We start from the raw sequence: 13,621 nt of genomic DNA on the forward strand, positions 1-13,621 counted from the left end.
CCTGCACTAAGATACAAGTCAGATTTTGAGCATCTTCTGCAACAAAAATTACATTTTTGGTGAGATACTCCCAAAGGGAAATCACATCTAAAGGGATGCAGACCCTGCCACTTTCCTTATTAGAACCCTGCAAGTGCAGCAGCTGATTGATAGTTATTAATTCACTCTCATACACATTTACATTTACACAGACAAACTAACAGCTATTTCTTCAGACCAACAAAAGGTAGGAATCTGCAACAAACGTTGTTAAATGCTTGCAATGTATGAGGGGTCTTCAAAAAGTGTCCGCACTTTTTTTTATTTAATAGAGTTAAAAAAAAGTGCAGAAAACTTTTTGAAGAACCCTCGTACATGGATCACCTGGAGAGTAATGTTTTTTTCTCAAGAAAATATATAGATTGCAGGCTGAATAAAAAAACACCTAAGAGTCAGGCTGTAATGCATTGCACAGTGTTATTACTTTAAAGAGTAAGAGCCGGTTCACACAGGGATGACTTGTCAGGCGACCTAGTCGCCTGACAAGTCGCCTCCCGTTCTGTGCTATGGAACCGTTCTAAGGGGAGCGACGCAAGTCGCTCCGACTTAGAAAAAGGTTCCTGTACGACTTTGGGGGCGACTTGGGGCGACTTGCATAGACTTCTATACAGAAGTCGTTTTGCAAGTCGCCCGGGCAGTCGTTTGCAGGTCGCCTCGCTGAGGCGACCTGCAAGTCGTGTTGCCCCTGTGTGAATGGGGTCTAACTCCACTTTTGTTGGCCAACTTAAAGTGATTTTAAACCTTCGGTTTTTTTTTTGTTTTTTTTTTTTAATAACAAACATATCATACTTACTGCCACTGTGCAGTTCGTTTTGCACAGTGTGGCCCCGAACTTCGTCTTCCGGGGTCCCCCGGAGGCGCTCTCGGCTCCTCTTCGCATCAGTAAACCCCCTGGGAAAAGCGCTCTCCCTGGGGGGCACCTTTTGGGCGTGCTCCTGAGTCCAGCATTTGTGTGCATAGACACAGAATGCCGGACTCCGCCCCGCCCCCCGGGTCATTGGATTTGATTGACAGCAGCGCAGCCATTGGCTCCCGCTGCTGTCAAACATAACAAACCTGAACAATCAGAGGTATGCTTCTACAGTATATGAAATATATCGTGATGACCAGTTTCTTTTTTAAATTAATAAACCACTAGACACATGCGGTTTGTTTCGTTCCAAATTAATATTCAAACAACTTTTTCGTTATTCGGAGATTCGGATATATCCAAATACCCGAATTACAGTATAAACAAAGTTTACCGAATGCTCTGAATAACAAAACGAAATTCGTCTGAATTTCCGAATTCGAATTGAAATTCAAATCAAATTTTACATTGAATTCCATTCGAATTCGAACTGTAAACATATTTCTGAAATCAAAGACTGTGTGTGTTATTACCATTTCAAAAGAATGCTGTTTTTCTTAAGCCAAAGGTGATGTAAAGAGTCAATGCAATCATTTGATAAAGATTTTTCTTTTGTTTGTTAACTTTTGCCGCATAAAAATTGAAAAAAAATATAACATTTTTGTTTTGACAGTTTTGAAATTTAGCGATTTGAACATTTTGAATCGAAAAAAAAAAATGCTTGCATTAAGGTAAAAAATGTTTAGGCATCAGTATGTCCCCTCTCACTCCCCCTTTTACTTACCTGAGCCTTCATTTGATCCAGCTTTGTGCTCGTCTGCAGTCTTTTTCTCCCCTCACTTTCAGGTCTCACTGGCTTTGCTGAGGCAGCGCAAGCCATTGGCTCCTGCGGCCACCAATAAAAGCCAGTGATAAGGGGGGGGCTGAGCCCTGCTGTCTGTGTCTTTAGACTCAGGCCCAGCGGGGCTCGGGAGCGAGCCCACGCAAGTGCCCCCATAGGAAGTGGCTTCCTATGGGGGCACCTAGTGGTGAGGAGCCAGAAGCGCTGACGGGGGACACAAGAAGAGGATGTTTGGGGCTGCCCTGTGCAATTCCATTGCACACAGCAGGTAAGTATAAACCTATTTGTTAGTAAAAAAAATTTGCATGTACAATCACTTTCAAGGGAGACTGGATGAACATACAGGTAAGTAAGATAAACCCTAAACTAATGAAATGGTATACTAACCAGAGGAGTTGGAGCCTTCTCCACATCTAAAATAAGTTTCCCAATGTTGCCTCTGTCATGAATTCTTTGCATCGCCTCCTTAACCTGTAATCGATACAAAGTAAAACAAATATGAAGAATATAGAGGGACAATTCCATGGACTGTAAGTATAATATGTAAAAACTGATTGGCAGATGTAAAGTGTAAACGTGCCGGTCCTTTAAAAAAAGACCACCGTAGTGATAATATTGTATTTAGCTCTTACACCTTTCGAACATGTATGCAACAACGACCCACTGTTCAAAGGTCTATTGTCTCTGGTTTACCAGTCCCTATTAGACAGTGACACATCTGACTCCTCAGCTTATATTGCTCAGTCGGAAAGGGACCTCCCAGATAGCAAGCAACTCAGCTGCAAATTTGAAAATGACTTGCTAAGCTTTTCATTGACCTGCCAGGCTTCACAAGTTTGTTGCACAATTGCAGAAAGTCGGCATTGCATGACTCCAGATCAGCCTTCTTTGCAAACATTCTGCAAGTCTGCTGCAAGTTCTGGTTCAGTTATGTTGTGCAATAGTCATCCCACCACAGGGGTCACTGTGACTTAAAGAGCTCTTGCTGTACACTCACCACAGCAACTTTGCTCTTAAAAGAGATTTGCCATGCAAATTTGCTACAAATTGGAAAAGTTTAACTAGAACTTGTACTTCAAGTGCTCTGCGAGTGTACAAGTTGCCAGTGAAAATGTGCAGCAAGTTAACAGACTTACAATTCAAGACTGACACATTTGTGGCAAGTTATGCTTGCTATCTAGGCTAGGACTCCACTGGTGACACGACGGTCCCAGATATTGGATACTATTGCTCATGGTTCTGTGAACTCTTATTTTTTAGAGGCCAACTAAAAGGATAATTCTCCCGCTCTACAAAACTCTGGTCCGGCTGCACCTGGAGTATGCTGTCCAGTTCTGGGCACCAGTCCTCAGGAAGAATGTACTGGAAATGGAGCGAGTACAAAGAAGGGCAACTAAGCTAATAAAGGGTCTGGAGGATATCAGTTATAAGGAAAGGTTGCGAGCACTGAACTTATTCTCTCTGGAGAAGAAACGCTTGAGAGGGGATATGATTTCAATTTATAAATACCGTACTGGTGACCCCACAATAGGGATAAAACTTTTCTTGCGGAAGGGAGTTTAACAAGACACGTGGCCACTCATTAAAATTAGAAGAAAAGAGGTTTAACCTTAAACTACGTAGAGGGTTCTTTACTGTAAGAGCGGCAAGGATGTGGAATTCCCTTCCACAGGCGGTGGTCTCAGCGGGGAGCATCGATAGTTTTAAAAAACTATTAGATAAGCACCTGAACAACCACAACATACAGGGATATACAATGTAATACTGACATATAATCACTCACATAGGTTGGACTTGATGGACTTGTGTCTTTTTTCAACCTCACCTACTATGTAACTGTAAGCTCCTACTCCGGTGATATATGGTACCTTCTAGACTAGCCAAATTTGTACAAGGTGCCTCAGACTGTTACTTTTGTGGATGTGGCTTGGCTGGCACTTTGGTGCACTTGTGGTTGGAATTTCTGAAAATGAAAAGGTTTTGGACAAGGGTGTACTAAATCAGTGGTCATCAACCCTGTCCTCAGGGCCCACTAACAGGCCAGGTTTTATGTATTACCTTGGGGAGATGCAGACTAGAATACTGCAATCACTGAGCAGCAAATGAGATCACCTGTGATGTATTTCAGTTATCTTGCAAACCTGACCTGTAGGCGGGTCCTGAGGACAGGAGTTGATGACCACTGATCTAAATGATTTATACAGTTTTAGGAAACAGTATCCCCAAAAACCCTTATGAGGCCTTGTTGAACCTCAAACTTCTCTTTTGCACATCCCAACAATTTAAATGGATATCTTTTATTTCCACTGCAGCCAAGCAAACCTTAACTAGAAGTCTGGGGTTCAAACTATTGCGCAAGTGAAAAAATTTCTTATTAATAAGAAACTGGCAGCTACTGTACATATTTTAAACAACAAACTCAAAAAAAAAAAAAAAAGAGGATGAAACTCTTGGATAACCAACTATTTAGGGAGAAATCTTACAGACCTTAATAAACATCATTTTAGTTAATTTATTTAGGCTTATGGTTACCATTGGGGGTTTCCCCCCGGGCGCAGAGGTCTGTCTGGGCTAACTCAGACCCTTTACCCTGCCTCTCCCCCTATTTTTCTCTTCTTTTCTTGCCTTTATAACTCTCTCTCTCCCTCCCCATCTATCATTTTCTATAATTTTCTTTGCAAAACTTTTGTTTTACCATGGTTGGTGCCTATTTTTAATATAGTTTTGTTACCAACATTCTAAGAATACATAAACTCTTCCCTCAAAATTTAGTGAGGCTCCAATGTGTTATGCACGAATGAACTCCCTCTCCTATTGTGAATCCTTCATAATGGGGAAAACTGACCCAGTGCTTCATCAGCCAATGCCACTCTAGCCACGCCCCTGACAAGTTTCACCCCGCCCACTGGGCCTTGGTCATAGAGGTGGCCCGCATCCTCCATAATGGGGGTTGGTACGGACGGACTTTAGATTTGGAACATGTTTCAAATCTTTACGCCGGAACTCCGCCGGACCCAGTTCCTATCGAAGAGTCCGCTCGTCTGTATGCTAGTCCGACAGACAAAAACCGAGGCTAGGGCAGCTATTGACTACTGGCTATCAACTTCCTTATTTCAGTCCGGTCGTACGTCATCATGTACGAATCCGTTGGACTTTGGTGTGATTGTGTGTAGGCAAGTCCATTCATTCGGAAAGTCCGTCGAAAGTCCATCGGCCCAGTCCGGTCGAAAAGTCCGCTCGTGTGTACGCGGCATTATTGTACATAAAGTCTTGTGGAAACTCCCGAGGAAGCCGTGATGGCAAAACATGTAGAGTCGAAAAACTTCTGTACCATGACCGTATGAATTATTCATGTTGGTTTTAACATTTACAATTTTAATGATATTTATTAAATAAAATGTATGAATTTGATTTTTTGGGGGGTTTCTAACTGATTAATATGCACCTTTAAACTCCCAATTTCTACCTTTCCCTTTAAAAAAGCCTTAAGAGTTCCCTTCACTGGAACTAAGGGGCCAAGCCCAACCCCTGAAAAACAATCCCACACCATAATCCCCCCTCCACGTAATGATTTTGACCAGTGCACAAAGCACGGTCCAAAAAGACATGGATGAGCAAGTGTGGGGCTGAGGAACTTGACTTGCCTGCACAGAGTCCTGACCTCAACCCGATAGAACAACTTCGGGATGAATTAGAGCAGAAACTGCGAACCTTCTCGTCCAACAACAGTGCCTGACCTTACAAAAGTTCTTCTGGAAGAATGGTCAAACATTCCCATAGACACACTCCTAAACCTTGTGGACAGGCTTCCTACAAGAGTTTGAGCTGTTATAGCTGCAAAGGGTGGGCCAACTCAATATTGAACCCTACAGACCAAGACTGGGATGCCATTAAAGTGTGTGTAAAGGCAGGTGTCCTAATACTTTGGACAATTTAGTGTACATGTTCTTTTATCTATGTATTACGCCTTACTATTTCTAACCTTCATGTAATATTTACATTCAAATGTTAATCTCTGTGAGACAAAATGATTGCTAAATAATTGTATATGCATTTTTTTACAAAAATGACAGAAAATTATACTAGGCATATAAAAGGCATAAAAAAGCTCTGTGTACATGAACCCTTATATGACTATAGCCATAAAAGCAGACATTTATAAAGAATCATATTTTAGATGTAGACTAGAAATGCATATCATACTTCCTCCAAGGCCCATAATGAATCCACCAGGGGCTTGATCTTCTTCTGATTAAACAAAGTGAGGAGTTTATCTACTACTCCTTGAATAATTCCAGCTCGTCCTTGCTTGAAGAGTAAATTCAGGAGAGAGAAGCCTGCCATCACTTTATTCTCTTCATATAACTTGATGGGATTGACTTTTTCCACTTGCCACCACTGAAAAAGGAAAGACTGCATCAATCCTGGAAAACTTCCAGAAGTTGTCTGGTAGGAATATGTCACAATAGGTATAGAAGGTATAGAATATGTCACAATAGGTATAGAAGGTATAGAATATGTCACAACAGGTATAGAAGGTATAGAATATGTCACAATAGGTATAGAAGGTATAGAATATGTCACAATAGGTATAGAAGGTATAGAATATGTCACAATAGACATAGAAGGTATAGAAGGTATAGAATATGTCACAATAGGTATAGAAGTTATAGAATATGTCACAATAGACATAGAAGGTATAGAAGGTATAGAATATGTCACAATAGGTATAGAAGGTATAGAATATGTCACAATAGACATAGAAGGTATAGAAGGTATAGAATATGTCACAATAGGTATAGAAGGTATAGAATATGTCACAATAGACATAGAAGGTATAGAAGGTATAGAATATGTCACAATGCAACAGACTTGAGATGTAACGGCAAGACTCAAGCTTGCAACTATTCATGGCTTAATAGACTATACCTTAATTACACGTATAAACATCTTTGGACTCTAGATCCTTTAGTTAGCACTCTTATTCAACCACAACCTCGTGAAAAAAATAAATCGCCACCTGAAAGCCTTTTTGACGTGTCATTTTCCATCTCTCTGAAGCTCAGAGATCTGGAAAAGCCCTATGGACCCAACATGTAGTGGAGCACAAACAGAACTACAGGTCAGTGGCTGATAGACCATACAGTATGAACCATTTATATAAAACCATAGAGTAGTGGTAGATAATTCTCCCTGCTGCTGTGTGTTTGGTGTTTGATTCCTCTGAATAGTTATTTTTCTATCCTCAATTAAACAATTATAGTAATCACAATGCCAGGCTCACTGACTACTGCCAAATTAGACGTAATGTGAGTTTGCATGAGGGCATGGTAGGGAAATTGGACTGTAAGCTTCACAGGGACAGGAGCTGATATACTAATCTAAAAGCAAACAAAAATTCCCAGCTCACTTACCAGCTAGCCTGCAACAACCTGAAATGACCTTGTCTAACGCCTGGTACACACTGTGAGTTCTTTTTCGTTCAACCCAACAGGCTGAACGAAAAAAAAAACTGAAGAACTCAGGAGGAGCCGCTGTACTAACGATCCAATGTTAGTACAGCGATCTCCCCTGCTGAGCTATTGTGTTCTGACAGGGGGATGCCCCCCCCTCAGCCAGAACACTTCGGTCAACCGTTGACTGAGAAAACGCTGATCAGGTGCCAACCAGAAGACCTTTTTCGGTCATGCCCCTTTTGCCTAAATGGCCGGCATCTGACGGCCGGTTTCTATTAAACTGGCCGATGCTGCCCGACATTTGGCTCATGCATACTAGTTTTTACTGTTCATGTTAAAACCAAGTGGCTTAGTTTGCACACTTTTGCAAATACATGCATAAGCTGCAGTGGAGATATCACAGCACCACCGTGTACTGCAGTCCTAACTCTGTAATTTTGAGAATCTCCTTAGTTGAAGCACATATATAATAATGGATAGATTAAGGGCAGGTATGCCTGGAGTGAGCCCATCCCTCCTTAAAGGTATAGGGACGCACTGGACACCCAGCAATAGCACAATGGCAGCGAAGGTATCCAGTGCGTCTCCTCACCACTTACCAACAGTACAAACATATGGCAACCACCCCAACCTATAACTGGCCTTTGCAGCAAGAAGGACATGGAAGGGCGAACCATGTAAAAAAACAGGGTCTGATACTAATGGCTCATTACTTTCTGGAATATGCTGAAAAATATGCTGGAATCATTAAAGTGATTGTAAAGTCTTGTTTTTTTTCTCTACAAATAACAAAACATGTTATACTTACCTGCCCTGTGCAGTGGATTTGCACAGAGCAGCCCCGATCCTCCTCTTCTCGGGTCCCTCTTTGGCCCTTCCCTCCTGTTAAGTGCCTCCACAGCAAGCAGCTTGCTATGGGGGCACCAGAATCGAGTCACATCTCCGTGTGTCCATTCAAACACGGAGCCGCGGCCCGGCCCCGCCCCTTTTTTCTCCTCATTGGCTGACTGACTTTGACAGCAGCGGGAGCCAATGGAGCCACGCTGCTGTCTCAACCAATTAGGAGGGGAGTCCCAGGCAGCCGAGACAATCCTACAACATTGCTGGATCTAGATGGGGCTCAGGTAAGTATTAGGGGGGCTGAGGGGGGCTGCTTTACACAGAAGGTTTTTGATCTTAATGCATAGAATGCATTAAGTTAAAAAACATTCTAACTTTACAACCACTTTAAGGTTAGACCTAAAAGAACTCCCCCCTAGCACTGATGTTTCTAAAATACTGTAGTCACAAACAGTCAAAATACAGCTCTAGAGAAAAAGAGCTGCAACCCTGGAATGGGTTGCAAAAAAATGTCTGCAAAAGTTTTCTAATGCCGCATACACACGATCGGACTTTCCAGCAGACTTGGTCCGACGGTCTTTCTGCCGGACTACCTGAACGGGCGGACTTGCCTACACACGACCGGACTTTCCGGCAGGCTATGTCCGCCCGTCTTTCCGACGGACTTTCAGAATGAACGGACTTGCCCACACACGGACAAGTCCGTTCATTTGAACATGACTCGGGTACGACGGGACTAGAAAAGGAAGTCAATCTCTCCGCTTTTATCGGCGAGATTGACACCTTGCGAGCCTGTCGCGGGGCATACCAGGCCCTTAGGTCTGGTATGGATTATAAAGGGAACCCCCTACGCCGAAAAAACGGCGTGGGATCCCCCCTAAAATCCATACCAGACCCCGATCCGAGCACGCAGCCCGGCCGGTCAGGAAAGGGGGTGGGGACGAGTGAACCCCCCCTCCTCCTGAACCGTGCCAGGCCGCATGCCCTCAACATGGGGGGTGGGTGCTTTGGGTGGGGGGGCGCCCTGCGGGGCCCCCCCCACCCCAAAGCACCTTGTCCCCATGTTGATGAGGACAAGGGCCTCTTCCCAACATCACCGGGTGATGTTGACCACGCCCCCTAAAACGTCACAGTCCCAGCATGCCCAGGGACTGTGACGGCATAAAGGGGCGGGGTCTCCGCCTATATAAGTCACAGCGGAGTGCTCAGAGAACAGTCCAGCCGGAGAGACCGTCGTGTCAACATCTGGAGAAGAGAAGAGGGAAGAAGCCAAGAAGACAAGAAGCCAGAAGTCCGGCCCTCCGCTGGCAAAAGAGCGGCATGAAGACAGCGGAGGAGCTAGCAGAAGAACTGGAGAAGGGGCCAGAGAGAGTGGAGAAGAACCAACCGGACGCCGGGAGAAGAGGAACCGGAGGGACCCCCGAAGCCGGAAGAAGACCCCCGAAGCTGGAAGAAGACCCCCGAAGCCGGAGGAAGATCCCCCCCCCCCCCCCCCCGGAGCTGTCCAATAAATTATTTTAAAAACCTGTGTAGTGTGTTTTATTATTGACACTTTTTCCCTAGGTAAATGGGTAGGGGTACCATGTACCCCATACTCATTCACATAGGGTGGGGGGCCGGGATCTGGAGGCCCTCTTATTATAGGGGGCTCCCGGATTCCGATAAGCCCCGCCCGCAGACCACGACAACCAACAGCCAGGGTTGTCGGGAAGAGGCCCTTGTCCCCATCAACATGGGGACAAGGTGCTTTGGGGGGGGCCCCGCAGGGCGCCCCCCTCCCCCAAAGCACCCACCCCCCCCACCCCCCATGTTGAGGGCATGCGGCCTGGTACGGTTCAGGAGGGGGCGCTCGCTCGTCCCCACCCCCTTTCCTGACCGGCCGGGCTGCGTGCTCGGATCGGGGTCTGGTATGGATTTTAGGGGGGACCCCACCCCGTTTTTTCGGCGTAGGGGGTTCCCTTTATAATCCATACCAGACCTAAGGGCCTGGTATGCCCCGCGCTCGCCGCAATAGGAAAATTTGTTTTTCCTATTGCAGCGAGCGCGAGATGCAATACCCTGCCCTTGCGTCGTATCTGGTCCGTCGGACCAGCATACAGACGAACGGACTTTCCGTCAGGAACTGAGTCAGACGGAAAGATTTAAAACATGTTTCAAATCTAGGTCCGGCGGACTTTTGGGGAAAAAAAGTCAGCTGAAGCCTACACACGATCGGATTGTCCGCCGGACCAAGTATGCCGGAAAGTCCGCTCGTGTGTACGCGGCATAAGGCTATTTTCACACTGGGGCGGGGGGGGGCATTAGCGGCGCTTTACCGCTGTAAAAGCGGCGCTTTTCAGCCGATAGCGGGCAAATAAAGGATTAATAAAGGGTTAAAAGCGCCCGCAAAGCGCCGCTGCCGAAGTGCTTTGCAGACGCTTCGGCAGCAGTGTCCATTGATTCCAATAGCAGGGGTGGTGTAGGAGCGCTGTATACACCGCTCCTGCACTGCCCAAAAAGATGCTGCTTGCAAGACTTTTTCTAATGTCCTGCAAGCACACCGCCCCAGTGTGAAAGGAGTCTAAAGGAAAACTTTAGAAAGTATCTTCAGAAAGGACATCAGAGGGTTAATTACACTTACCACTGAAAACCCTGATGCAAGCTCAGCTGACTGTTTCCGGTCAGTGTGCATTATATGAATGGAATAAGTCAGCCTCATAGACTCTAACTATTACTACAGTGCAGCTCAGTGCAATATGGCACATCCCTTAATAAAGCTTCATTCTTGGCCAATACATAGTCTGAGGCAAGTTGGAACCTATCTAGTAGTCTCTTTGACAACACAGAACTTTTTTTTTATCAACAACACTGGGAACAAGAACAATATGTCATCTGTGACAGATCAAATAATGTTGCTGGTGTCAGAAATCCCCATTGAAGAGGTGGAGGATTACTTGTGACTGGGGTCCTTCTCTCATGCACTCCATAAGTTTAGTTGGTTAGATATAAAGAGGAATTAAATAAAGCCCTAATGACACTTTTCTGGAGGTATTACCCTTTAAAATGGCCTGCTCCCGATTAAAAATGTCCTGGCGCCCCTTGCGGTAGATTTACCGACACATGCAGCAGATTCAGGTAGTTCTCAATAGTGACATTTTTACAAAGTGGCACTATTACTGCACCAAATTAAAAAAATAATTATTCCAGTTGTAGACAAAGAGACTGGAGGTCATTAGGACCAACTCTAACTTTGTCTACAGAGACAGGCACAGTGCCTGTCTCTGTACGCTGTGTAGCAGGCGGTTTGCTGCTGCTACTTACTCCCCTCCCCGCCTGACACTTGTTGTTAAGGACACCATCAGCTTCACAATCGACAGCTTCATGGCAAGAAGTGATGCTAACAGTAGGTAGAGACTGATTAGGGATATGAAGGTCTACTAGTTCCCATCAGGTCCACTCTCTCCTTGTGATTGGCAGCAGACAGTGGGCAAATTCTATAGCTAATAGCAGGCTACCTATTGGCTATGGATCTGCCCACTGTCTGCTGTCAATCACAGGGGAGTGGACCTGAAGGGGAACTAGTGTCCCTGAATTATTATCAGGCTCCGCCCACCCAGCTTCGCCTATCCTGTGACAGCTGCACTGAGAATGAATGGACACTGCGGTGTAAGCCCCAAATTCATATCTGTTTCCAACAGGAACATGAATTTGTTGTCTGCAGCAACATTAGTCGTAGACACTCTTTATGAATTCCACTGGTACAGTCTTTGATACTTCAGAAAGCCAGTGTCATGTGAACCAATATTTTTAGAGGAGTTCTTGAAATGTGACTGTAAACCTTATACGGGCGATAATAGCGCACAAACAATTGGCAAAAGCACAACAAAAAAAAAAAAGAGAAGACCTAATTAATAGCATCAAAGAAAATGAAGGCATTAGGTACCGATGTCAATATTGAGCAAGAAAACAAAACTTTCCTTGCTTTGGTGTATTTTGTTTCCTGGCGTTTTATTGATCAGATCAATATTATGCTCTGAGCCTTATCTTTATCATGAACTACAGCATTTTACACTTGTGAGACTTTCTGCATTCATCTCTCTGAAGCTTGCGCACACAACAGCCTAATTGAAAATTGCGATTAATAACCCATGAGACAACGACACTTACTGATTTAGCAAAGCTGAAGAAGCTTTTTGTTTCACCAGTAACCATATTGGATGAGCCTATAAAAAGAAAGACGTTATAAATTACAAATCCATTAATAGAGGATATCTCACAACAGGATGTACAATAAAGATGAACTCCAGATACAAAACAATTAAACCTTAAATCGGCTAATTACAATTCAGGTGCTTAAAAAAAGGTCTGCAAAGTCTAATGCCGCGTACACACGAGCTGACTTTCCGGCACACTTGGCACAATGCGATCGTGTGTAGGCTCCGGCGGACTTTTTTTTCCCAAAAGTCCGCCATACCTAGATTTGAAGCATGTTTCAAATCTTAGTCCGCCAGACTCAGTTCCTGACGGAAAGTCCATTCGTCTCTATGCTGGTCCGACGGACCAGATACGACGCAAGGGCAGGGTATTGCATCTCGCGCTCGCTGCAATAGGAAAAACACATTTTCCTATTGCGGCGAGCGCGGGGCATGCCAGGCCCTTAAGTCTGGTATGGATTTTAAAGGGAACCCCCTACGCCGAAAAAACGGCGTGGGGTCCCCCCCTAGAATCCATACCAGACCCCAATCCGAGCACGCAGCCCGGCCGGTCAGGAAAGGGGGTGAGGACGAGCGAGCGCCCCCTCCCCCGAACCGTACCAGGCCGCATGCCCTCAACATGGGGGGGTTGGTGCTTTGGGGGAGAGGGGCGCCCTGCGGGGCCCCTCCACCACAAAGCACCTTGTCCCCATGTTGATGAGGACAGGGGCCTCTTCCCGACAACCCTGGCCGTTGGTTGTCGGGGTCTGCAAGCGGGGGGCTTATCGGAATCCGGATGCCCCCTTTAATAAGAGGGCCCCCAGATCCCGGCCCCCCACCCTATGTGAATGAGTATGGGGTACATGGTACCCAACGGCCAGGGTTGTCGGGAAGAGGCCCTTGTCCTCATCAACATGGGGACAAGGTGCTTTGTGGTGGGGGGGCCCCGCAGGGCGCCCCCCTCCCCCAAAGCACCCACCCCCCATGTTGAGGGCATGCGGCCTGGTACGGTTCGGGAGGGCGCTCGCTCGTCCCCACCCCCTTTCCTGACCGGCCGGGCTACGTGCTCGGATCAGGGTCTGGTATGGATTCTAGGGAGGGGATTCCCTTTAAAATCCATACCAGACTTAAGGGCCTGGTATGCTCCGCGACGGGGCTCGCAAGGTGTCAATCTCGCCGATAAAAGCGGCGAAATTCACTTCCTTTTCTAGTCCCGTCGTACCCGGGTCATGTTCAAAATGAACGGACTTGTCCGTGTGTGGGCAAGTCTGTTCATTCTGAAAGTCCGCCATAACTCCGGCGAAAGTCCGTTGGAAAGACGGGCGGACCGTAGTCCACTGGAAAGTCCGTCGGAAAGACCGTCGGACCAAGTCTGCTGGAAAGTTTGCTCGTTTGTACGAGGCATTACAGAAAAGAGGACGGT

The 13,621-nt window shown here is 45.7% G+C and overlaps 1 protein-coding gene across 1 annotated transcript in view; it reads right to left on the reverse strand.

Moving 5' to 3' along the window:
- Nucleotides 1–13,621, reverse strand: part of VAT1L (vesicle amine transport 1 like) — a 126,268-nt gene that overhangs the window by 17,670 nt on the left and 94,977 nt on the right. Inside the window, exons 6-8 of the mRNA XM_073605554.1 lie at nucleotides 12,173–12,228; nucleotides 5,934–6,128; nucleotides 2,118–2,201 (exon numbers count right to left, since the gene is read on the reverse strand). Of these exons, the coding sequence (XP_073461655.1) occupies nucleotides 2,118–2,201; nucleotides 5,934–6,128; nucleotides 12,173–12,228 (335 nt within the window). The remainder of the gene's footprint in view (nucleotides 1–2,117; nucleotides 2,202–5,933; nucleotides 6,129–12,172; nucleotides 12,229–13,621) is intronic.

The sequence above is a fragment of the Aquarana catesbeiana genome, linkage group LG11 (assembly GCF_042186555.1).
Source record: "Aquarana catesbeiana isolate 2022-GZ linkage group LG11, ASM4218655v1, whole genome shotgun sequence".
Lineage (NCBI taxonomy): Eukaryota > Metazoa > Chordata > Amphibia > Anura > Ranidae > Aquarana > Aquarana catesbeiana.